The sequence below is a fragment of the Coffea eugenioides genome, chromosome 10 (genome assembly GCF_003713205.1).
Source record: "Coffea eugenioides isolate CCC68of chromosome 10, Ceug_1.0, whole genome shotgun sequence".
Classification (NCBI taxonomy): domain Eukaryota; kingdom Viridiplantae; phylum Streptophyta; class Magnoliopsida; order Gentianales; family Rubiaceae; genus Coffea; species Coffea eugenioides.
In genome coordinates this window covers 32720126-32747476 of record NC_040044.1, presented here as the reverse complement: position 1 = coordinate 32747476, position 27351 = coordinate 32720126, and the positions used below count along the sequence as shown (strand labels likewise).

Here is a 27351-nt window from a genome sequence, read left to right as displayed (position 1 = left end):
TCCACTGATAAAATTTCAATATTGTCTCGCGTTTCACCATTTGCCACTTATAAAATTCTAAAATTTAATCATGAATTAAAGCCCAAAGGTTCACTATGTGCTTTTAGATTCAGTAAGTATGTCTACTTGAGCTAATTTACTCTTAAACATGAGTCAGTCGTGGTGCTAGGAACCAATATTAGAGGGGTAATTATTTCGGTGTACAATACTCTAACAAAAATTTTTCATATATAGTGCAGTCGAACTACGAGTGGTGATTGAGAACACAAAACTAGGACGGTTATTAATTCAATCATCCTGCAACAGTTTTCTCTATTTTAATAAAATGTACATTTATTTCTTCAAAATATAAATTATTTTGAGCAAATTTTAGTGGCTTCCACATATAACATAACATGTACATGATCTAATCTTAGCCTTTATTTTTTTGGCCAATCTTTGCCCTTAACCTTTCAAGGACTGTTGCTGCCCTACTCCTGGTCATCGACATTAGGGATATTATAAACGAAGCCTGATCCTGATTCAGCAAATCTTAAAATTTTCCAGTCAAACAAAATATGACAGCATTGAGTACGAAATCTTGGCATAACACAACATAGAGCTGAAAAAAGAAATAAAGCACGAATAATATAATCTTCCAATACATTCTTATTTAGAAATATGAAATCGTACTTAATTAGAAATCCATCCATATATAAGTGCTATAGCTCATGTTTAGCTTAATGGAAGAGCCCTTAAACGTGCGTACTTAAGTAGCAAAGCACGTATGGTATAATCTTCCAATGCATCTTATTTAGAAATCTACCCTTAAATACTAGCTGCTTAGCACAGCGGAAGAGTCCTAATTAAAACCTGCACCCGAATGACACCATTTGGATGGCTTCTTTGAGGGTAAGATTAACTATGGGTTGCCCGGTGACACCAGACTTGATCGCATAGCAAAGACAAGAAGAAACATCTGTCGCATTTAGACGTCGTAATCCTCTGCAACAGATGGTTGGTGTGATCCAAGGCATTCCAGTACCCAGACTACCAAGAAAAATTGAACAGGCAACCAGTGTTGGGCGATCCAATGGGCAGGTACATCCTGAAGGAGCTGGTGAAAGTCCGGGTGCTGGAGTGTTGGAGCTTGGCGCGGGTGCTGGATTTGGATTGTCAGTGGGAGAATTTCCCATGACTAAAGCAAGGAAGAAAATGGTCAAAAGTAGGAGAGAAAACGAAGCATTGATGTTGGAAACCATTTTCAACGAACGCTGCAGAAGTAGAACGAAGTTTGGTTTTTGTACTGCTAAGTGTTTCTTGTCTGATGAGCAGCATAGGGAACCCGCACGTAGAATTTATAAGCAACGTTTTCAGTCCTAAAATATTTTCAAAGCTTAACTGCTTTTAGTTATACCTAAATCCTTCATGTGTTGCTTCACTTAGGCACCGTTGGATTGAAGGAATGAGAGGAAAAGGAAATGAGAAGAATTGGAGGGATTTAATTTTTCTTGTTTGGATTGACTTTTAATTTTTCTTTCCATACGGTGTCTTAAGAAATTGATCATTATTATGACATGATACAGCCAAAGTTTCACCGTGGTGCAGTCGATAATTTAGGTGCCAGACGAGTTTGTTAAAATGCCTAATAGTAATTAGTCATTCCTAATGAAAGGGTTTAATTAACTAAAGTGATCAATCATCTAGCTAGGCAGCCATAGAAACTTATATCCCACAAATACTTGTGTATTTCTAAGAGTTTGTTACGTGCTAAATTGTAATTAGTCATTCCTAATGAAAGATTTAACTAAAGTGCTCGATCATCAAGGCTGCCATAAATACTTATGTCCCACAAAAACTTGTGTACAGAAGTAGGCTAGCTGGATATAGTTTTGGATAGATGATTATTTAAAAAAAAATTTTGAGCATAACATTTTATTATAGTACTTCTTGTGATAAAATGTAAGTGGGGTAAAAAAAAAAAAAGAATGATAAAAAGGTAATAAGAGAACTTTTGTATGATGCAAGCATATAGTTTTTGACAACTAAGTCTCAATCCAAACAAACCTTGATTGGATAGCAGCCATTGACTGTTTCTTGATAGCCTGTTTCTTGATTGGATGAGACCTATAGAAAGAGACAGAGCTTTATATCGTTGTATAAACGCCACAATACCCAAATCAGTAATGATTTTGAGAAGGATTAAGTCCAGCTCTTGAATAATTAAGATATATATATATATATATAAAAGAAGCTCTAAGTTCTAAAAATATGTTTAGGGTGTTTGGCAAATAATTTTCGTAACTTAAGGGGTCTGAATTTTAATAACTTAAAAGCACTTGCGTCAAATATGCTTCTCTATAGGCCACCGAAACTCCCAATGAGGTCTAAATATGTGAAATAAGTGAGGTACTATACTGTGATATGTTTCAAGTACAAGGGACTGAAAGAGCAATTTCCCCAAAGTCTTCTTGGTTCCTCATCCAATTTGTAGGGGAAAAATAATATTAGGATAATTGAAAATATTAAATATTTGTCATTCTTTTTTCTCCTTTATGCATCTAGGAGAATTGATGCTAATCATAAAAAGAATGTCAAATTCTATGCGTTATAGGTATCTAATTATTTAAGGGCATATTTCCATGCACAACAAAATCAGATTTAGAAATATTTAAAATTAAATGACTTGAGAATCCAACTAAACCCACGTGAGAGAATCCTGTACTTGCTTTGTTAGCCACGTTTTGGACAATTTATTTTTACATAAGCTTTTGCCAAGAACAAGAAGACAATGGACCCTTTATTTTTATTTTTTTTTTATGGAATCCCATTTTGTAATATACTACACGTATAGAAGGACAATTAGAACGAGTTACGTACTAAACTGTTTTTTTTTTTCTCATTATTTTTCGTCTCTCTTCCTCTCTCTACCAACCCTCGAACTCTTGACCTTACGGTCTGCAACACATGCTAATACCAACAAGGCACAAGAAGGGCCGGTACGTACTAAACTGTTGAATCATGAGTAAGTGTAGAAATGTCTATTGAAGAATTTTCAAGAAAAACAAGAGAAATAAATGATTCAATGATCTAATCAAATACTATCTGTTTGGATCCTTCAGTTTTTCAAAAACTAGTTTTTCAAATGCTTTAAAAAGTACTCTAAAAGGTACTCTAAAAAGTAGTCTAAATTTTTTTAATATTTAAAAAATATCCCAAAATATATTTTAAAAACTCTACTACTCTTAAATATTCCAAAATATTTTCTAAAAATATCTTAAAATACTCTGAAAACTCTGCTACAGTAAAAGTTTTCAAAAACACCCTAAAAAATAGTTGATTATTATTATTTGGTAAGTTTTTTGTGTTTTTTCGTTAAGTGAAAAAGAAGATTGGAGCACTTAGAGTTTTTTTTTTTTTTGTTTGGGAGTGAAAATATTATTATTTGCTCTTTAACAATTGGTCTCATATATTACCCTTTTTTTTTACCCTTATATATTGCCTTGCAATAATGTAGAGTTGCAAATCAAAAGATCAAGATGATTAGGTAACCCTAAAGAACTTCAATCCTCGCAAACTTTGACAAGTTCCGTTTAAGAATTGATGTTTTATCTTTGATTTGACATATGAGCTTTTAAGATCAGGTAAATCCCAAATTGCCAAACTAACACCAAAATATCTAAAAGCCAAATAATTGGGGCAATTTTGACAAAATGAGGATATCACAATCAAGTTTCTTCTCTCCACTACTTCCCTAAATCTTTGTTGGCAATTACATCTGTCCATTTTCTTGTTTTTCTTACAGCTGTTTTTGCATTTGAGGATTTGGGTTTGGATTATTGGTGCTTGGGAATTAGATTACACTATTACTATTGATTGCCATTGGTTAGGTGCATTGATACATGTAGATGAATGACAAAAGCTGAGAGTGTTAATGCGTAATGCTTCTCTAAAGTAAAAAGTAGGCATAGGCAAGCAAACAAAAGCAAGCTTTCCACTTTAATTATGATTATACACCTATTGATGCCTTGCTTTTCCAAAAGGTAAACGTAAGCTCATATAAAGAATGGGGGGAGTAAGGTAAACCCCCTATTCTCATGTCTCGTCTTAATTGGAAGTTGGAACTAATTAAGACCTTAAACAATAGCACGACAACGTGATTTGTCCTTTACTTTCATTTAAAATTACACAATTTCACAGAGATTGACACTAAAATTGATGCAATTTTTTTTAAAAATTTTTTTAGCCTTTTCTTTTCAAATAAATTTTTTTCTTCAACAACAATAATTTTACTATTTTGATTTGAAATTTTATACACGACGGTCCGAATTCTAGCTTTTATATATATATATATATGTGTGTGTATAACAACATGATTTTAATTCTAATCCAAGAGAAAGAAGAACAACATCATCTTTCCATGCCTAATAAATCAACACCCAAATCTAAAATCAATATCTTCGATTATTTGGGGAGGGGGCAGATTATTGGGATTTCAAACCAGCTACCAATATGAGAGGTGCAAAAGATTTACTAGAATAGAATATCAACCTTCAAATGTGTATTGGCCAAAGTTTTTCACCTGTTCTCTTCTTCTTCAATATAGTTTTACCAACTTCATAAATCACAACACATTAGTTTTGCAACCAAATTTTATCAAATTTCTACACCTTTTTTCCCCTTTGTATATCTGTACTCAAATGCTAAGTAAAGCGTCTTGCATGTAACTTGTCTATCTTACAACGTGCTTAAAACTTTTCCACTTAATCCCCACGTGGATTGCTATTTTTAGGAGTTTTTATATAAAAAAAAAAAGGTATTGTAACGATTTAATATATGTGAGATAAAAAGGTGATTGAAAAATATGTTCACAGAAAATGTAAAAATTTTTTCATAAAAAATCGCAATCCAAAACAGGGCTACACAAAAAAAAAAGAAAAAAAAATCCTTAAACCCCATATTAGAATTTGACTTGATATTACCATAATCTTTCAAAATCTCACACATTAAAGAATCAAAATATTTTTTCCACAGCTCATAAATTGCCTGTTTGGATTGTTATTTTTTTTAAAATTTTATAGAAAAAAATGTATTGCAACGATTTGTATAATGTGAGTCAGCTGAAAAATATGTTGTAAACATTTTTTAAGAAAAATTGACAATCCAAATCGTTGGTAAAATAAAAAATAAAAAATTATTAAAAGGTAAGGCCCGCCACATGGGCACTACTTGCCTGCCTCTTGCAACTTAACAGTTAACACTCCATCCCTCTTTAAAAAAAAAAAATTAAATTGTTAAATAAATAAATAAAATTTTCCTGAATTTCACCACATTCACTCTCTCTCTCTCTCTCTCTCTCTCTCGTCACTCCGGATATACTTACATATTATATACATAGGCAGCCCCAAAAAAAATAAAAAGTCACAATTAATCGATTCTCAATTCTTTTCATTCTCATTTTGGATTCTTTTGGGGTTCAATCAGTTCTTCTGAAATCTACAATTTTATTACCAATAAATTCTCTCACCTCTGTTTTTTTTTGGTTTTGTTTTCTAATTATCTTCCTTTTCTTCTCCACCTGTGAATTACTAAAAGCAACTGAAGCTGCTGAGGCGATCGACGAAATGGAGTCGCCGGTCCGGTGAAGAAGCGTCGCCGGAGATCTATCTTAATTTGGATCTGTAAGTATCTCTCTCTGGAAATTTGCACACGTGCGTAAATTATAATGAAATTTTTAATTTCATGAGGATAGTTTAAGCTGTTCTCAAGTTGTTCACCACTGATGAGTGATATAAATCTGCTTCATTTTGCTTCTCTTTTTCTTTTTTTTTTTTTCCTTTTTTTGGGTTGAAATGAATTTCCTTTCTGGTGTCATCTGGGTTCTAGTTTGCTTAATAGGTAGCTAAAAGTACTTATTGGGTAAACTATCATAATTCCACTAAGCTTTTAAGTATAATTTTAACTTATAAATATTCTCTCTTTTTTTTTCTTTTTGGGATTTAAATCTCATGTAAGAAGCTTAAAAGCTTCAAGTTCAAAATTTTGGGTTCAATCTGAAAGTTTCTTTGAGTTATGTCTTGTTGTTTGTATTATACGTTTTTTGTAAAAATGTTGATTAGTTGCTGATTTGGCGGCGCTTTTCTGATTAATTGTTTCAGTTTTATAAGAGGAGAATGCATTTTGGAGTATTATTGCGAATTTTTCAAACTAAATTTGATAAGATTCTTAGATAAGTTAAGTATTTGAATTTGATGTTTCACGAAATGCCTAATCTTTTTTATAGCAAATTTCCAATTTTTTAAAGAAGTTTTGAATTTTCTTCTGGTGAAAATAAATTTGATTACTTTGTTTTGTGCTTCTGATTTCTTTTCTGTTTTTGTTCTTGGATTTTTGCTTCGCCAGGATTGGTTTGAATTAGGCGACTTTAATAGAAGGGGTGGTGAAAAAGCTGATTTAGAAAACATAAAGGAATTTGGGATGCCCGGATGAGCAAAAGAACTGATGTTATTGGCAGTGGAAGGAGGAGGGTTCTTCTCTTCTTCAGCTTCTGGGTATAGCAAGGGACTGACCCTTCTTTTCTTGGGTCAAAAAAACGAAGAGAAGCCCATGAGAGTGACGCCGTGGAATCAGTACCAGTTGGTTGACCAAGATACTGATTCTGATCTCCAACTGGCTTCTGGCAAGAATCGGTTTGTCCGCGGGTGCGCCTCCTTTGTTTGCTTTGGTCGCGCTGCCGCTGGACTTGAGAGCCCATCCCCTTTAAAAGTGGGCCCAGCACAGCAGCAAGAAGTTTTGCCACAGCCTCCTGTTACTGAGAAGTGTAGGGATCAGATTCAGTATGCTAATGACCATAATTCTGATCCAAAGGTTGCTCTTAAAAGTAGCTTGAAGAAACCATCAACTAGTGTTCCTGTTGCTGAGGATGGTAGTGATGAGAGTGTGGCCTTGTGTGGAAAGGACACTGATGCTGTTGTTCATACTGAATCGAGGAAAGTTCAGTGGACAGATACATCTGGTGGAGAGCTAGTTGAAATTCGAGAATTTGAGCTTAGGTATGACAATTCATTTCCATGAAAAATTTAGCTGTGTCTTATACGAAAACTAATTAAAGGTTGCTTTTGTGGTACCAACAAATTGATGTGAATCTAAAAACTTGTCTTATTGCTATTCAGGCCTTTTGTGATTAACTGGTTGCAACTTTGAGCTGTGAATCTAAAGGAGGTTTTTTCAATTTATGGTTGGAATTGTTATTTGAAAACACCCAATTCATACAGACCCTATGTTTCATCTTGTTAAAACCTACTAAAAATGGTATTATTACTTGAATTAACCAGCAGTATTAGATACAAATAGTGTCGGATAATTATGTTCATCTGAAGATTTTGTCTATGCTTTATCTAGTCTGCGCATTATCAACTATCACTGGTGCAGACATTAATTCTCAAGTTACAATGAGGTTGTTAGTTTGTAACAACCCTTCATTAATGGTCCTGGAATTAAGGGAATTTGTTAGATGTTAACCATCTTTTATCCATACAGACTGGAAGAGAAACAAGTTGACCTATTATATATATATATATATATATATATAATGTTGACCACTGCTATAGTTCGTTAAATTTTTCTAAATTGGGCTGAGTTTTTTTTTCTAAATTCATTAGGAATTCTATTGAACATGGGTGTGCCAAATGAGACAAATGAGATTTTTAAACTGCAATACAATTCGGTTCGTCCTCTAAGTTGGAGAATGTACATGAGCTGTGCAATTCGTATTTCAGTAATTTGAGGTGTCTGTTGCCATGGTTACTTCCAATGTCTGTTCAAGCATATTCTGTTAGAAGTTCAGATAAGGCTTCAAACTGGTGTTATGAATAACTCATGCATGACATGCAGCAAATCAAAAAGAAATGCAATGCATCCCAATGGGTGATTCTGTAGCCAATGGATTAGTGATAAACCTATATATAGGTTCTGGAGTGTATCTGTGTTTCTTATCCTTTCAGTAGTCAGAGTATACTCAGAAGCACTCATATGACCTGTTTTCTTGTTCAACATGATATGTTGCTTATTGTTTCATTCTTATCAATGCATATAAGTACTATGTGTTTACACATATTTTGCATCTAAAGATAGTGAGTAGAAGGTTTGCCAAAAGGAAGGATAGACCTTATGGTAGCTTGACTCTCATACGTGTTAAGTTGCTATCTAGTTCCATTCTTATTGATCCATCATGAAAAATTTTGCTCAAGAAATAAGTAGTCCTTTGCCTTTATGAATTGTTGTTTATGTTGTACATTTTATCATAATTCATGTTAGATCAAATTGTTTCTGGTTGAGAGGAGTTGATGTTCTGAATTTAGGTGTAAAGGTAGGATAGAACAAGGAACTGTGGAATGAGATAATACTATAGAGCTACATGCTCATAATGTGAGGATAAGTATGTTCCTGGTCAGGTGTTAAATAATTTTGATAATGAGCTATGAAGATTGCAGATTCTGTTTGATGTATTATCTTCTTATTTCATGCTTGTGGTCTTAAATCTCATCAAAGAGTATGTAGAACCCTTATCAAACACTCCTGTTTTTTTGCATATCTGATTTCTCCAGTGTTTTTATTTTGCATTTAATGCAATTGCAGCGACGATGGTGGATCTGATGATGAGTTTGACAATGGGAGCGAAAGAAACTGTTCATGCATGATAATGTAGTTTCGAGCTTCTTCTTCTGAAGCATTTTGGGCTGATTTGTGCCAAGATATTACATTAGACGCTGCTTAGTCATTTGAGCTGCAATTGTTAATGGAGTGTTTGAGAAGCAAATTTTGAGGCGCGCAGTAAAGAGGGTCAGTGCTGAGATGATATTCCATGCTGGAGTTGGCTTAACTGGTCTGTGGTGTCCATATGCAAGCTCTTGTAGTTTCAATTTTGTCTCCGAGAATTTCTTCATTTCCATGATATTCATGTTATATAGGTCATTGTCCTGTCCATTGTTTCATCATCATTCAGTTCATATCAATTTTTTTCCTCCTCCAGATTTTCCTTTATTTCTCTTTTCCCCTTTCCTTCTGAGAGTATCTGGGATTTACATTTTCCATTGACGCTTGTAGCCTGTAAATTTTCATTATAACGATGGGATATGAGGCTTGAATGTAGATTTTGGAACCAATCACCAAGAAACAGTTTACGCCCCTTTATTTGTGGCAGGAAAGCTGCAGTTGGGAGTTGAGAGTTGGGACTGAAGTGAGACCTTTCTGTCACAAAGTTGGAATCAGCATTTTATCATCCAGCCCTTGCTGGACAAATGCGCTTCAAACAAGTTGGATGACTGGAGTTTATGATTATAAACTCATCAATTCAGCGAATAGTTGAGTCTATTTTAGCATCCCTTCGTGTTGTCTAGCGTCATTCACGCTGCTGGTTGCTGCAAGTTTTGGGACCAAACGAGAAAGGAAAAAGAGAAATTGAACTCTTTTTGTTGGGTCATCTGGATTGTGACGATAAGATCCCAGCCTTGGTTATCTAGTTCCTGTTTGAGTTTGAAGAAAACTCTAACCTTGAACCTGAAGCAAATTCGCGATGACTGTTGAAGCTGAAAACTCCAATTTATAAGAATTTATTAATATGTAGGGATAATTTCAAAAACCTCCCTTGAGGTTTCTGACAATTTCACTGAGCTCTTTTAAGGTCTGAAAAATTACATTTACCTCTCTTGATTTGATAGCTTTAATAATAAAACTTTAAAACAATATTGACTTGGACAAATTTTTAAATGAATACTCAAAAATGCCCTTATGGAATGAGTTTTAATTTATTTTTCTATACAATTATAAGATTATTTAGCATAATTATAAGAAGAAGGTGCCAAACTTTTCATGTTTATATCTACTATTTGATACACAACTTAACAATAATTTTATTACTATGATATGATATTGTTGATGCTATTTTATTATGGATTTAGATTTATAAGATGGAAAAGAAAATGTTGAAATAATTCATTTAGAGTTTATAAATTTTTGGAGTAGCAGGATTATCATTATTTAGTAGTGCTTTTAGGCCATTTCTTTTTTATTTATTGTTAATTTTAATACCAAAAAATAGAAAACAAAAATCAGTAAAAACATTGGATTACATATAAAATTAACTCATCAAAAAAATCACCAGTTCGACATTTGGTTATAATAGAAATCTAGAGGTAATAGCGGTGGGTGTACAGTTTTATTGGGCAAAAAATTTAAAAAAAAAAAGGAAAAATAAGAGAATTTTATTAAAATAATTAAGGGTAAAATTGTCATTTTAAATGACAAGGGATGTATGTGTAATTTTTCAAATTCAGGGGAGGTTTCTGAAATTATCCCTAATATGTAATAAGAGTTAAAAGACTCCAATTTACAAGAATTTAATGTATAAGAACTTTAATCAGCACGTCAGAATTCTACAAAATGAACATTTGAGGGGTTAACTTTACAGACTAAATACAAGAAGTCACTAACCATCTCTTGTAAGAAACTTGGCCATATCTTATCCACAAAACTAAACTCCACTTCAGGACAGACTGACTCTGACAACACCTGCACTGATTCACCACCCAATCCTTTTCCCTCCTCCTCTCCAACCATACTATTAATATGTAATAGGAGTTAAAGACTCCAATTTACAAGAATTTAATGTATAAGAACTTTAAACAGCACGCAAGAATTCTACAGAATGAACATTTGAGGGTTTAACTTTTAACTTGCTCCATGTAATCTACAGGTTTTTCCCAAAACACCTTTGTTGAAGAATTGGTTGTATTCTTGGCTGTCAGTAGAGTCAAAAGTTTTGTGCCAACCTCTCTCTCGCGTGGACAGTGGTCTAAATACGAGAAGTTACTAACCATCTCCCATAAGAAACTTGGCCATATTTTATCCACAAAACTAAACTCCACTTCAGGACAGACTGATTCTGATAACACGTGCACAGATTCATCACCCAATCCTTTTCCCCCCTCCTCTCCAACCATATTAGAAGAATTTACACAGATAACAGGAAGTACAGAAAGCAAAAATTCAGGAAGATGTCAATGGCATCATCATCATCCTTCCCATGCATCAAACTGAGAATCCCATCATCACCTACCTCCTCTCCATCATCTCCCTCATCTTCTTCTTCATTCTCGTCTTCCTCTTTCAGATTTTCTACAGCTAAGCCCCCAATATTTACCATAAGGAGTTCTCAGGCTGATGGGCCTATTAGAAGACCAGTGGCTCCTCCTCCTACACCTGTAAAACCAACTCCACCATCCCCTCCACCTTCTTCCCCTGCTGCTGCTTCACCTCCGCCAACACCTCCTTCCCCTCCCAAACCTGTGGCTGTGGCTGCTGTGGAAGATAAGAATGTCATTACCCTGGAGTTTCAAAGGCAAAAGGCTAGGGAACTTCAAGAATACTTTAAGCAGAAGAAACTTGAAGAAGCAGATCAAGGTCCCTTTTTTGGTTTTATTGGCAAGAATGAGATTGCAAATGGCAGGTACATACATAATGTAATTTCAACTTTCTAGCTGTTTTTTTTGTTTATCGGCTTTAATTTATGCACCTTTCTCTTGGATTATAAGACTAAGTAGATGCCGTATTTGGGTATTTGGGTATATATTTCTGTATTGATGAGGATGGTATTCTCGTCCAATCTTGGGTCTTAAAAACGCGATTCAATCTTGGCAAAACATGCAGTTGCTGAGTCAACAAAAGGTTTAGTCTTGGTAATGTGCACTCATTGTGTTGAGAACTCTATTGTCCCCAGTTCAATTGCAGAGGGAAATAGTGAAATTTTGAAAGCTTTATCTAGATATGATGTTAGACTTATGCCTAGCTCAATTGAGAGTATTTCAGTATATAGTTCAGTATTGATGAGGATGGTATTCTTGTCCAATCTTGGGTTTTAGAGATTCAGTCTTGGTAACAATTGCAGTTGCTAAGTCACCAAGAGATTTAGTGTTGGCAATGTGCGCTTATTGTGTTAAGAACCGTATCGTCCCCAGTTCATCTGCTGAGGAAAATAGTGAAAATTTTAAAGATTTATCTAGACATGATGTTAGACCTATACCTGGTTCAATTAAGAATGTCACAGTTGCCTGATTGATTAATTGAAAAGGTGTACTGTATTTCTTTCCGTTTTGGTGCTCTGGCTACTAAGCTAGTGCTTATTAATCGATTTAAAATTTAAAATCTCAATTGATAGTGATATTGGTGGTTCTCATATATGGGAAAACATCTGATTGTTGGCTGTTATTGTAAGGATTGCAACAATCTGCCATCCATGGACAATTTTCAATTTCTTGCCTCATTGAATTCTGACTATTACAAAGCAATTTGTGGAAATTGTCTTTAAGAAGAGAAAACCAAAGGCACATGTTACATGAATGAGAAACTCAGAACAACCTGATTTTTGTATGGTCATCCTAATGAGCTATACTAGGTGATTAACGAATCAATCCAGTTACAAGAGAGTTCATTTTGCAAAAGCTCATGAGACTGAAGGTTGCGACAATCCTGCTGTTCTAGTGGCATAAATTCCTTCTTGCTAGTCAAATTAATCAATACCATTAGGAAATATACAATGTTAGAACACATATTTGTGCGGGAACAGCCAATGATAGTCTTTCATGTGGATATGTTACTGGTAGTAGGGTAAAAGCAATAACAAGTGGAAATTCAATTGTAAGGATTTTTCAGAACTGGTCAGATAACTAAAGAGTACTTAATTAGAAAACCTGCAATTCCCTATTTTGACATTCCTCTGTTTTTTTTGTTTTATTTTGTGTGCTAGGATTGGTGATTAACGTGCTTTCTGATTCTGACTGACATTTGAGCTAACAAAGGGCAGGATATTATCCGAAATTACTGATACAAATTAAAGTCACACCTCTTGAGTTGAGTTATGGGAGTTGTCAACTTAGTTTCTGTGATTGGATATTGCATTTAGGAGTCTGCTTACTGCTCATAATGTTGTTTTGTATACATGTGTCTTTATTCTTCTCAAATCTCTGCCTAAACATAGTTTACATTGAATGCTAGCCGACTTTGTTATTGTTCTACAGGGACAACTTCTTTTCTACTGATGGTTCTGACATTGAATGCAATATCGCAAGGACTCCAAACAAATAACTTTTGCATTCTCCAAAGAGTCTAGATTTTTGTAAAGTAGTTTTCTCTGAAGGAGTCTATAGAGTAATTTGCCTGAGAAGTATTCTTTTTCGTTCATTATAGTTATTGCAGAATCCAGAAAGATAAAAGTAAGTTCACTCTTGTAGTAACTTGACGTTTACACAAGATCTCTTTATTGCTTATTTCATCTCTCTCTCTCTCTCCCAGACAAAAGCCAAGGTTATGATGAGAAAAATGATATAGTCACTTTTGAAAATTGGGTGAAATAGTAGAAATGGATCTTTGGTGTTCCAGTTTCCAGTCCATTCGTTGATATTGTGGAATAGTTATGACAAGTGCTATCAAAATTAAGCCAGTAAGCTATAAGTATGTGCTTCATTATGAGTTATTACTACATAACTGATATGTCTAACTATGTGAACTAGAAGAATCACAGATCATTTCCTATCTGCTGTCAGCATTAAAATGATCTACATTGACGATTTATCTTTGAGCTACTTTTACAATCAGTAGTAGTACTAAATTCGTTTGTAACATAGTCTAATCAACCACTGTTATATTTCTTCCCTTTACCTTAGCACGCACTGATAGTTATGGTGGAGAAAATAAAACTAGTATCCACTTCATTTTTTTATAGCTGCAGTCATAAACAGAATGCTGGTTATTTGAACAAATGTAAAAGCCAAACCACAAAACAGTCATATTATCACTTTAGTTAAACTGCTTACTAGTTATCCTTGGTAGCACTTTTTGCTATTTCTGCTACTTGTTAATAAGAGATATGTCAAGAAGGCAGGTTACTGTTTTCCATGGTGTTCGTGTATTTTGTGATTTGTTTTCCATTATGCATTATTTTCATAGATGATGATTTCTGTCTCTCTGTTCTCAAATCCTGATTGAGCAGATGGGCGATGTTTGGTTTTGCTGTTGGGATATTAACAGAATATGCAACTGGTTCTGACTTAGTAGATCAAGTTAAGATTCTGCTGTCCAATTTTGGAATTGTTGATCTGGAATGATTCTTCAATGGAGTACCATAAGGCCACTGCTCCAGCCCCTCTTTACTGTATCTCATGTACACATAGTTGATGTTCCCTTGTAACTTCTTGGCACAATTTGTTCCACATTCGTTTTGCTCAAGTCACTCGATCCCAGAATATTGCATCTATTGAACCTTTGAGTGTACCCATAATATACAAGTCATGGTTTCTCCATTGTTCTTGGGAGTTTTCGCTGTCCAGTCAATGATGCCAATCGATGAGTGGAGGCATGTCTTAAGCATCTTGTTTTAAAATGATTCATAGTCTCCAAAAACAATGGAAACCGGTTAATACTCTTCTGCTTTGGCCTCTCTTCTTGGTTCAGAAGGAGACCGAGGTGTGTGTATATATAATGTATTCACCTAATGCTTTTGGTCTTGACAGAAAACAGGGAACGCAATAAAAAGTTCATTTTTAGGAATTTATGTTGTTCCAGGATAGCTGTAAGTTGCACAGGATTGAACCTTCTAACAATAATTGGATTTGGGATTTTCATTCGGATTCTGTCCATTGACATTACGTTGTAACTTAAGGTTCCCATTGTTTTGTGAGAAAGCCCTGGTATCAAGAACAGGATCATGTTAGATATGAACAACTCCTTAATGTATTGTTCCTGCAACAAAGCATAAGTTGGTCACTTTTAAACATGCTTTTTTTTTTCTTTCCGCGAAGTGGATTTATTAATCAGTCTAGCTAATCCAGATATTATCCACCGCAATAAATGCTAGACATATGTCAACAGAGCCTTAAATGGAAGAAGATAAAACAAGGGTGAAGCATGTCCGTCATAGCTCTTTTCTTCAAGAAAGCTCAGGGCATCGATAATCTAAACGTTGATCCTCAGATGTATCCCAACCCTTTTGTCCCATCCTAAATTATAATTGTATTGACCAGTTCTCTCTACAGGCATAGAATTAAGCAATCCAACCAAATTCCTTTCCTTTTCCCTTCCCTTCGTTTTCTATCTTTTGGCTCATTGTTAACTTTAAATATCTATGGGGGAATGACCCTTTTCTTGGACCATGTGTTAAGCTGTCATCAATCGAATAGTACAATCTAAGAACATCCCATTTGATTTGTTTATTTGTGTACTTTTGCCTTAGTTCTTGTTGATTTGTGTACCTTTGCCTTAGTTCTTGTTGATTTATCTAGATATACCAATTTTTCGATTCAACAATTTTCAGCTCATTCCTTCTAGCACTTCTCAAGGGATTAACGAAATGGAACTGAATAGCATCAAATAAGAATCAAACGCAGGACGTGGTCACGTACACATTTTGACGTTTTTCAAGACAAACATCTGCGTTAATTCGGCTCTAATTCACTCTTTCTTATGTCTGAGGAATAGCTTTAGTGATCTTGATACAGAAGCTGGATTTGATCAACTTGAAATCTCGCTGGCTTACATCAGTAGGTAAGATTCAACTGGAAATTTGATGAATCAATGACATGCCTGCAACTAGCGCTGGATCATTTTAAAGTGTACCGCTAATTATGTGCTACACTAAGGTTGTACCCAATTTCTACATCTACATGAATTTCAAGAAGAGAAAAGAGAACGGTAGAGCAGCATATTTCAAGAACCGATTTGATATTCCTAAGCTTGAGAACTAACTGATCCCGTGGTAAAATCACATTTTTTTTCCTGTAGCCAAAAATGATGTGAGACCATTAACAATGTTCCTAGAATCAAAATTATAATTTTTTTTAATCATCAGAATTTCCTAATCTAACTTGCCAGCATTGTGTAAATTAAGCAGCAGTTAGAGAACTAAAAGGGAGCCATTTGTTTCTCCTTAAATTGGTTACATAATTTACTTTTTCGGATGAAGCTAGGAAGATATCACTAATCAGAAGATTCTATGAATTCAAAGCATAATTCTGTTATGTTGCTTAACACCTCTTCGCCGGAGGAAGCTAAGATTGTGCTTAAAAATATTGAAACTTGGTAGGCCATAAGTATTTTACCAAGCAAAGCATGTCACTTAAAAGAATTATTCCAAAAGGCCGGCCAGCCGGCCTCCTCCTCTTTGACATCTTCTTCTGTTACCCTTTGTTTCCTTTCTTTCTTGGCTTACTACAGACTTGCCTACATCTCTATTATCCCTCTTCACCATCTGTCTTCTTTTATTCCTTTTTGTTGATTTACTCATTTACAGTTGCTGCATGGATATGTCACCTTTCAGCTTCTTTTCTCTTGATCATCTAAAGATTTTGCATTCTTTTTTGCTTAGTGTATGGGGTGTACTCAGGGCAGGCCTTCAATGAATTCACCTCCTCCAGGATTGCAGAAGTTGAAGATGGAAAATGGTTATGATGCTAAAGGAGGTTATGATGCTAAAGGAGGTTATGCAGCAGCAAGGAGATCAACTGGACAGAGGCATTATACAATTGGAGCTGGTCAATTGTTCAGGCATGAATCAAGGCATGAAGGTGGTAGTGGAAAGACAAGCACTGGCAGGAGAGGGAGTCATGAAAAGAAGCCAATCACTCGAGAAGAAGCACGAATTAGTTATGATGGAGGTGAAGAAGGTGGCAATTATGGTAGGGGTGGAACTACATCAAGCGCTGAGAATAAAGGAAGTCAAGAGAAGAAGCTAATCAATCTAGAGGTGCAGACATACAGTTCGAGTGCAAATGGTGGTGTTGGAACTGCCTCTGTTCGAACATCATCAACTAGAAGGGATGCAGAAGATGGTGAGCTAGTTGATGGATGGCCAAAATGGCTGATTGATAACATCCCTAGAGATGCATTAGAAGGTCTAATTCCGAGAAGTGCAGAAACCTATGACAAGATTGACAAGGTTAGTTTTAGCGCTATTTGTTTTTGGTTCACATATGCTCCTATATGGAGGATCAGCTACTTGATAGCATCATTTGATTAATCAGAAATGATCTGTCCCTTTTTTCTTTTTTTCTTTTTTGTTTTTGCTGTAGTTTGCTATTCAAACCGATATTGCACGTATAAGCTATTCTTAAATTGTTTATAAAGTCATTAGCATACCTACGTCTGCAGTTTCTACCGAAGATAGCTAATAGATGCTTCTTGAGAAATGTAATATCTGTGCTTAGTGATAATATGCAATTTTGTAGATAGGCCAAGGGACATATAGCAATGTGTATAAAGCTCGAGACAAGTACACCAGAAAGATAGTTGCTATGAAGAAAGTTCGTTTTGACACAACAGAGCCTGAGAGTGTGAAATTCATGGCAAGAGAGATTAGGATTCTGAGGAAATTGGATCATCCAAATGTTGTGAAGCTTGAAGGTTTGGCTACTTCAAGAATGCATTATAGCCTCTACCTAGTCTTTGATTACATGCAATGTGATTTAGCAAGCATTATCACACGGCCTGATGAGAGGCTAACTGAACCACAGGTTAGAAAGTTCTCCATGTGCACTCGCTTATTGTCCATTTGGATATTTAAGCATGACCTTGTTAGTTGCTGATTCAATATTTTGACAAAGTGCAGGTCAAGTGCTACATGCATCAACTACTTTCTGGCCTGCAGCATTGCCATGAGAAAGGCATTCTGCATAGAGACATCAAAGGATCCAATTTATTAATTGATAAAAAAGGGATGCTAAAAATCGCAGATTTTGGGCTTGCTAATTATTATAATCCTGAGAAAAAGCGCCCACTTACAAGCCGAGTTGTGACACTTTGGTATCGAGCTCCAGAGCTACTGCTAGGCGCAACAGAGTATGGAATAGGTATTGATCTTTGGAGTGCAGGATGCCTCATGGCTGAGATGTTTATAGGGAGGCCAATTATGCCTGGTAGGACAGAGGTAATTGAGTTAGTTTATACAGGTTTGAAGTATGCAAAACATTCATTGTAACATACATGATACATCAGCATAAGTTGACAGAGGTGGAAAAGTATGATAGGAAAAGAGAGCATGTCAAATAGATCATAACAAAGTATAGAACAGTGCAAAACCTGTTTGACAAATCTTGAAAATAGCTATATAATATATGTTCGTTCTTTATAGTTCCCTCTTAATTTTTAGTCACCAAATGCAAACTTGTTTGCATTATTGTTTTGTTTAGGTAGAGCAAGTTCACAAGATTTTTAAGCTTTGTGGGACACCTTCAAATGATTTTTGGAAAAGAGCGAAGGTGGCAACAACATTCAGACCACCACAAACCTATAAGCCTAGACTTAGAGAAGCTTTCAGGAATTTTCCTGCATCTTCTGTAGGTCTTTTAAGCACTCTTCTTGCTCTTGATCCTGCAACTCGCGGTTCTGCAGCATCAGCTCTTCAAGATGAGGTAAGAAAGATCTGTAAGTGCATATCTTGCTAAAGTAATAAATTCGTTGCAGAATGAATCTGAACTGACATATCAAAGGTTCTGAAAATAGGACATTTCAGGCAGTATTTGAGCCTTGTTTATCCTTTTTCCTGTTCTTTAATGCATGATTGAAGAAAGAATAGTTCCATTACTTATTTAGTTTTAACATTTGGAAGCATGCTGCAGGAACTTATCACTTGCTTAAACTGTGTACATGAAACTGACATACTGGACTCCCTATTTATTTCAGTTCTTTTGTACAAGTCCTTTGGCGTGTGATCTCTCTGGATTACCAGTGACTTACAAAGAGGAAGATGAAGAAATTCAAAGAACTGAAAGGAGAAAGTGAGTTATTTGACATGTGTTTTCCTGAATAAGAAATAGCAAATGTAAAACAACAGTTTTACAAATTACTTTTGGCTTAAAAATGTAGTATACATCAGCCAATCCGAAGAGTTTCCAATTTATAACTGATACCCATATTATGATGCCAATTCACTGCAGGGCATCATAATAAGAAGTTCCAAATTGTAGGTTCTTGATCCTGGTTTTTGTATGGTTGATGTAGTACTCTCGAACTTTTAACATACTAGTGAATAAGCAATATAATTACTTGATGAAGCAGAAGAAGGTCTTAGTATGCAGCTAGTTTGCTCAAGATAGTTCATTTGGCTTACGGTATCTATGACAGATTGACAGAACTTGAATAGCAGATTTTGTAGTGCTTTGTTGTCTGAGACCCTGTTTGATAACTCAATTCAGTACTTGAACTTAATGGATTCAGATCTTAACATGTTCAGATATGTTTGATAACAAAAAATAGAGGTCTGACTTATGTAGGCAAAACTTACTCTAAAAAATAAGTGATAACTGATAGGTTATTCACTTATCACTTAATGTAGAATGTACTCAGGATTTTTAGTATTTGCAATTCAGTAAAGGATTCAAATTTCAGATTTCAGTTTTATCAAACGTATACTGAGCGTTGATTTTGTTTCCCATACAGGCATAGACGTTCCAAAATGAGGCACCGGTCTCAATCACATATAGTACACAGGAACAAAGATATAGCAGCAGAAAAACCAGGAGATCCAGGTCGCTCTGAGGTATGTAATGATTCATACACATTTTAACTAAACCTGCACGTATGGAAGAAGGCATTGGCTTGGTAATGTTTCGATCTGACAGACAGCCCTTCTTAATTAGCACAACACTTGATCTATAATTTGGAAAATGTGGTATCTGTGTCCTATGCTACTTTCCAGGAGCCAGAAAAAAGTGCAGAAACAATCACACTCAGTCAAGGACCTGGAAGCAGTGGAACAAGCACATCCTCTAGTGGGAAGACAACAATCATCACCTCCTTTGACGCAGCAGACATGGGGAACAAAGAGAGTCTACCTCGGAATTTGGCATCACCAGACATACCTAATCGCCAGAATTCTTCAAGAACAGAAGCCCGTCCTCAGGCCAATAAAAACATAAAAAATCGGCCCCCATTGCCGGATCCCAAAAGAAGCTCTCGTTACAACATGAACATCAATGATAAGAATGACAACATTATCCAGTTCCGTGAGCAGGTACAAAGGTCTATATCCACCAGGGAACATCGAAACCGGGATCTTAACAAGCTCCTTGAGCTACATGCAGTTGATTAGGCCATCTTAATCAAGTCTAGAAGAAAATTAAAACTTATGCTTCTTTCCTTCATGTGTATCCTGCATCACTTTGTCCTTTCCTTGAGCATTAATTGTTGAAATCAGAAGACATTACTAATTCTTTTCCCATTACCGGTTGCATATTCTCACTTCATTGTGTAATTTGCTATGAAATGCGCCAAAATTGTTTAGAGGGTGGATGGTGCTAGATGGATCCAATTGAACATCTTGTTAGACAGTAGTTTCTTTTGGTTCTCAAAATTTGAAATCTGTCTATATAGTCCATCAAAGTACCAAAAGTGAGTTATAGCAGTTGCAACCAGCACTAATGTTCTAACAGTTGGGCATGACGGTTTCAAAACTACTCAGTACAGCTTCCATATGCCAATACATGAACAATTATTCTTCCAATTAAAGAAAATTGTTACCTTTTCAAAAAATAGCAGAGAAAAGCACGAAGCTAATTTTTTATGGTATCCACGAAAGTAAAGATTAAACCTTCCAAAGTGATCGTTGACTCTAGGGAAGTTTAGAGAGACTTCAAGAATTTTGTGGACTGCCGCTCCAATGGGCAGGAAAATAGAGAAGAACTTTGTTGCTGTCTTGCCACCACTTATATCAAGGAGTGAGAAGGGAAAAAAAATCCCTGCCACCAATCATTTTTATCCAGCAAATGCCAGCAGTAGTAGCCACACGAAGATATCAAATGTTGAATGGGCAATAGAAGATCCCTAATGCCCTTCAAATTTCCTGCTTAAGCAGCTGTTTACACTTCAGAAATCTTTGCTTAACAAGAATAATAATTAAGCTAGTTACTTGAACATGAAAATTAAGCGATAATAAGTACGTAGTTTAGTGATCTTATCTTCTATCGCCATTCACTATGTACCCACAAAAATTCCTTCTGAAAAGATACACGATGTTTCTTATTAACAGAAACAAGAATTTACATCTCGACAGGCTTACAGAATTTGCATTCATGACACAAGTTACAACTAACGCATGCGACTGCCTCCATTTCATCAAATTTTTGTCTGATCAGGAAACAGAATCACAATTACATCCTTTAACAAGCATGGAGAAACTCCCCAAGACTCCACAGCCAAAACAAGAAAAGGAGACGAAGAAGGATTGGAAGAAGAAAGACAAGCTTAGAAACCATAACGTACATCACTAAGTTTGGTCTTGATCCACTTGAAGCTTTCCCTTACAGTTGCTTTGAGTTTACCTTCAGTTGTGAACATGTTATATGCTGCAATTCTCTTCTTCCTTTTGAGCTCTGGATCATTTGATGCGGTAAATCCTTCACCCCTTGTGCTTGGACCATTAAAAATGTACGAGTTTGATTGATCCTGGAAACCATATTCACTAGAGTAAGATGATGAATATTGTGGGAATGACTTACTTTTCTCCATGCCTCAACAATGTATTGGACACTTTTTTTTTTGCTAATGTGATCATTTCTATTTCCTTGCTTTGCTTCATATATATATGCATGATGACACAGAGGCATTTAACCAATTTATACCGTCTATCATTCCAGTAAGAACGCTATTTTTAATTGGGAGTCTAGCAGAGGTTAGGTACTTGTGTATGCATGAGGAGAAAAACGTTCTTTTTTTATTCCTTCTTTTCTAAACTCAATTTCTAGAAGGCCAGTTTCCTTACTTCTTCCTTTTTTTTCTTTTTTTTTTTTGCGAATGGAATAAAAATACCAAGAGAGACATATTGTGGAATAGCACAGTGAAAGTAAAATAGGACTCCATCCAATAATTGACTTCAATTTTTTTACAGTGATCTTAATAGAGGACCACAACAAAATCAAGTACATTGAACTTCGGAAGGAGGAACGTTTTATTTTAACAATTACTGCCTGGTTTAGAATACAATGAACTTCAAAATAGGTTGAGAGGGTCTTATGAAAAATAACAGAAAACTATAAGTCTCAATAATGCTAACAATTAAAAGAACCAATACTCTACGTTGCTTGACTACCCAATTCTTTAATTGGTCCTTGGTCGATCTTGGCTTCAATATCTTTTACTGCCAAGCATTGGTGAAGTTGATTTAGGCTGAATCTCTCGATTCTTGATTGTGATGCCGGACTAAACAAGCTTCTGCAGTCCAAATTTGTAACTGTATACTACCCTCCCATATGGGGAGACTGGGGAGAGTTGTGTAGAAACTCCAAAGACAAACGTGTATTCACTGTGTAATTCATTTCCAGCTACAGCAATTAATTGTCAACATCTTGATAGCTATTACAAAATTAAATATAAAAAACAAAAAAAAAGAAGCAAGAATTGTTGTACATGCAATTGATGTTGGAGATACAGGCTTGCACCAAAATCATATGCATGAACAGAAGAAGCATCAAATGTTTTGTGAGGTCCATGTGGTCATGTTGGAAAAGGATGGCTTTTTCTAAATTTTCTTTTCTCACGCTGGGAATCATGAGAGGCAATGGTAGGAAATTAGTGGGGACTGGCTTTTGCAAGATTGCGCATTTGGGTGGCCCAAATTGGGTTCACATTTCTGATTTCACAACTTCACATGTAAAAATGGAGGGCTAAAAATCCATCAAGAATCAGGTGGGGTATTGAGTGGGGCTCAGAGGCATTATCATGTCTTGAAAAGGATGAGCCAATTGTCCTTGGGGTAGGGGGAAATCTATGTAAATACCAATTGGATTGTGTCCAGCATGGTCACTTTAATAGGCGAATATATATATTTTAAGGACCAAACTTTTTGCTTTAACCAAGTGTCTAAAAGGGGCATCGAGCTTTTCAAAGGTGTCTAAAGCCTTAATTTAAGAGGATTGAACCCCTTTTGGAACTTTGAAATGATTCAAATGGCTAGAATTGCATTTACGTAATTCATACTCCAATGGAGTTATTCGTATTCGTACTTCATACGATGTGCAACTAATTTTGTTTAAGTCGAATCGAGTTTCTTAAAGGGGAAGCCCTATTAATATTATTCTTTTCATTTTCATGATTTTTGAATCCAAAATTTCGCGGTTAAAGGATGAAAATCCTTCCACTTACATCAACATCTGTCGGTAATGCAATTTTACTTGATCAAAAAGTGATTGTGATTAATAGATGATAGACTAAAAAGTTACTTTATAGTGATAATATTATGCCTGAGAATTAGATATAGAATACCAGGTTTTAGTGACTGATTCATATATGACTTGAGTCAACCATATAAGTTTGCTGAAGAAGTGAAAAAGGAAAAAGGAAATTGGAAGATAGAAAGTAAAGGAAAAACGCCTGATGAAAATAGTGACGGGACCCATTGTATAAATGGGCTCTTAACTCTCTTAGCCCATGCTTAGGGCCCGTAACTCTCTAACCTGCATTCTTATCCACCTCACATTGCAATACAATCGTTAGTAATGGGCCTACTGCAATATTTGGATTTATGCGGAGTACAGAGTCCAGACTGCTTTGCCTCTCGGGTCAGTCCAGCATGGCTTGGTAAAGTCAAAGCTCAGATTCTATTTCTAATCGCGGGTAAGTTCACTAGCTATTGGTAAATTATATTTTACACCCTTCAACTATATCCCAATTTCCACTTTGGTTTTCAAACTCTAAATCGGAACACTTTAGTTCTTAAACTATATATTGATTCCACTTTGATCAATAAATTATAAGTTGAAATATTTTAATTCCTAAACTATATCTCGATTCCCTTTTTGGATCCCTAATATTCTTTCTTCCCTCCAACTTTGAAATCTTTTTCTTTGTTATTGTTTAATCTGATTTTCCTTCTATGCTCTTGCAACATGCAAAAATGTTGCTAAAATGACTGGCATTTCATTGGTTTTTAGAATCACATTGATAATTGTTCTTAAATGGGAAGGTTTTAATGGTTTAGGGACTAAGGTGTTTCAATTTATAATTGAAGGATCAAAGTAGAAATTGAGATATAATTGAAGAGTGTAAAGTGGAATTACCCCCTTTCAAATTTCCCTCGTGCTCTGGTTTCCCCATGTAAAAAGCAAAAAAAATAAAAAAGACATAAAGAAACTTTTTCTATCGTTACCACGAAAATCATGTAATAAGCACTACAGTACAAGGATAGTCTGTCGGCAAAATTTACTTTTCCTATATTACTAGCGTCTAACCACTGAGCTTTAACTTAGTGATCACGAAAAAGGGACTAAGTCCCTCTTTGGGTTATAGGTCGGGGGTTTGACAACCCTTTCTGTATACCTGTTAACCCTTTACACAATCTTTTTAGGCTCATCATTGCTGGAAAAAACTATATCACTAGCATCTAAGAACTTGGATAAGAGCAAGTCTAGTGATATATGGGCATGAAATTCTGATGGTTGATACCTTTTTTCTTCTCTCTTTCCACATGATTTGTGAAAATAGCTAGGTGTTAATTTCTTCGTTTGTTAGAACGAAAGCGATATGCATTTGAATGTTTTCAAATCTCGATGAGGCAAATGTTCAATTTAGCTAAAGAAAAAAGATTGAAGTACTCCAAGGTAAAATCATGGCAACTCTGACCTTACAGAAGTCACAAGGTTATGCTTATTGCTCCACTTTTTACAACAAAAACCATGAACTTTGGTGGCGCCCATATGAACCTAGTCAACCTTATTAGGAAGCTCATATGTATTAGAATCAAGAACAAAGAATATAGAGCACAATTTCTAAGTTTTTGCTAAGAAAAGTTGACTTTTGTACAGCAATTTGTTTTGGTCCAACAAATTGATTTGCAATACACAATACACTACCAACTCACTTTGACAAGTTCACCTAAACCATGACATAAACAACAAACGATATCGTACAAAGAAAGTCCAAGACAAAAGTCCTAAAACCTTATAATTCAGCCTTGGATTCATCGTCATCCTCCACCACGGAAGACACATAAGACTTGTTATCAGAATTTCTCACTGAACAATTTGCACGAATTTCTCCTTGTCCACCAGTCAGAACACTGAGCTGCCCCATTTTTTGCATGGCAAGCACAAACTTCTCAAAGAACAATTTCTCATCCGAAGCAAAGCTTGTGACAATGTCACTCGTTCTACTATCCGTGTATAAATCTTGGTCAGATGTAAACAACCCTTGTCGATTCACCAAATTAACGTAGTATTTGTTGTCGAATAAGTTCGGAGTTCGAATGTCCAAAACAGTAGTACTAGTAGAATTAGATTCTGGACACGTTTGTTTAAGGTCATTGGCAAACGTCTCCTCCATGGTTGGATCTTGTGTTGGATACAGCCTAGGGGTGAAGGAAGTGCAGTGGCTGATTCCGATGGTGTGGCCACCGGAGAGGGCTACGACGTCCGTTGCGTCGAAATTCTTGGTTGCAAGAGAGGTAAGAAGGGCACTTGCGTTGCTGGTAGGTGGCGGAAGATTAGCTAATGTTGCATTTCTCGTGGCAAAGTTTAACCCGTCTTTTCTTCCCAAGGGTATTTCATAGTCCGGACCTCCACTCTACAATAGCATGAAACCCAACGTCTCACTAAAATATTATACGTGTAATCTATTGTAAGATTGCCTTAATGAAACGCATATGCGAACAACTGTTTGAACATACCAAGAGATCAACAAAACTCTGCAATATAGGGTACGTAGTGCAATATCATAGGAAACATGTTATGTATAATGTAGTTGCCAAACATTGTTTATTCTTGATAAAACATGTTGCAATCAATTTATCTATATACTCATCCATCTCAAATTCTATTCATCCTTCTCTAATCCTTATGTTCCCTCTCTCTCCGCTTCTTAAATCGCATATTTCTCCTATTAGAAAAAAAATGACTTCACGGATTTCATCCTAAATTTACATGGCTAAGCAAAAACAAGATATCAATTTTGAAAGGTAATTTTTTGAAATTATCTTTGTTTTTACCAGGAAAACAGAGTCGCGTGCAGCAAGTGCCACAATATCAGCACATGAGACCACCCTTCCACATTCCTTGTGGACGTGCTCCCGAAGGCTATCAATGATCTTGAATGCCTCAGCTCTTAAACTCAGATTTGGAGGTGCGTCCTTCTCGCTAGGGCCACTATGGGATCCATCAAGCAACACTGAAGCATCACACCCCTGCAATATGTTTTAACATTCAAAACCTAGTCATCTAGACTACACAGTCAAATCACGTTACTAAGAAAAAAAATGGCCACAAATTAATTGTTATTACCAGTTAATAGCTAAAGCTAGTAATTTCATTTCATAGAAAACCTACTGATTTTTTCAAGTCTCAGACAAGGACGTCTGAATTCCCGTTGGAAGTTCAAAAGGGACATCTTCACTAAAATGGAGCACTTTCATCGTACATCTTTATTATCCCATTAACTTCACGACTGTGCCCAATTGTGAAAAAAAAAAAACAAAAGTTTTTTCATTAACTCCATTAGAATAATAGAGCACTTAAATTGAATCCCCATTAATGGGAGAGGGAGAGAGAGAGAGAGTATAGATCATATATGCCTGAATTCTCATGTTGTTGGTAAATATCTTGATGTCCTCCTCAGTCTTGTTTAATTTCAATTATCACAAAGAAAAATATGAAACATTGTGTTTATTATTGCATTTAGATATTTGGAGCCAATTAACACTAAAAATCCTTTTAGCCATTGCTACTAGATGCCAATTTAGACACTAACCTCCTTGGTTTAGTGTGGAAATGAAGTTGTATATTCAAAAAAAAAAAAAAAACAAAGTTAAGCTTCTATATATAAAGTATAGGTTAGTAGGAATTCGAAGTCAACTACCAATTATTTTCTCGAAGAAACAAAAATGTTTTGACCTGAACAAAACAGTCATGGAAATGGAGGCGAAGCAATCCGGCAGCCTGACCAATATCGTCCTCGAAGATCTTCTTTTAGATGGTGTCTGATAATGGTCGTTACCTTAGGACAACTGGAATGGTAGAATGAGGCGGACAGTCCTTCAGTTATTGGAGCAGATATGCCATAGGATGAAGATGAAGATACCGATATGAAGGAGATGGTTAAGAATAGAGCTACTAAACAAGGAGCAAGAAACTTCATGGTTGATTTTGGGATGGCTGAACTTGCAAAGGATTAATGCCTAAACTTGGTTTTATGCTTGTAGCATTAGTCGAAGTGGAGGTCATATATATAAAGTTTTAAACTGAGATCAAAGGTGGCTTTTGCCAAGAAAATATTAGATGCCTTCTCAGGTAAGAAGAATACGCAATATTATTTGGAATAATTACTATGGTACTTTTTGTGATGCGA

General features: G+C 35.6%; 3 protein-coding genes and 1 pseudogene across 3 annotated transcripts; 3 read left to right on the top strand and 1 right to left on the bottom strand.

The window, feature by feature from the left end:
* Positions 1-5332: 5332 nt before the first annotated feature.
* Positions 5333-9150, top strand: LOC113749408. Its single transcript, XM_027293138.1, has 3 exons — positions 5333-5660; positions 6382-7031; positions 8617-9150. The coding sequence occupies exons 2-3, from the start codon at positions 6481-6483 to the stop codon at positions 8684-8686; spliced, it is 621 nt and encodes a 206-aa protein (XP_027148939.1). The 5' UTR covers positions 5333-5660; positions 6382-6480; the 3' UTR covers positions 8687-9150.
* Positions 9151-10918: 1768 nt separating this feature from the next.
* LOC113749151 (light-harvesting complex-like protein OHP2, chloroplastic) lies at positions 10919-14654 on the top strand. Its single transcript, XM_027292820.1, has 2 exons — positions 10919-11485; positions 14024-14654. The coding sequence occupies exons 1-2, from the start codon at positions 11034-11036 to the stop codon at positions 14136-14138; spliced, it is 567 nt and encodes a 188-aa protein (XP_027148621.1). The 5' UTR covers positions 10919-11033; the 3' UTR covers positions 14139-14654.
* A 1742-nt stretch (positions 14655-16396) lies between these two features.
* Positions 16397-20344, top strand: LOC113750697 (probable serine/threonine-protein kinase At1g54610). The gene is made up of 7 exons (XM_027294645.1): positions 16397-16963; positions 17253-17537; positions 17633-17950; positions 18213-18434; positions 18706-18800; positions 19462-19561; positions 19721-20344. Exons 1-7 carry the CDS (start codon positions 16397-16399, stop codon positions 20111-20113), a joined length of 1980 nt encoding a protein of 659 aa, XP_027150446.1. The 3' UTR covers positions 20114-20344.
* Positions 20345-24813: 4469 nt separating this feature from the next.
* LOC113749858 lies at positions 24814-27184 on the bottom strand (annotated as a pseudogene).
* Between the last annotated feature and the right edge of the window lie 167 nt (positions 27185-27351).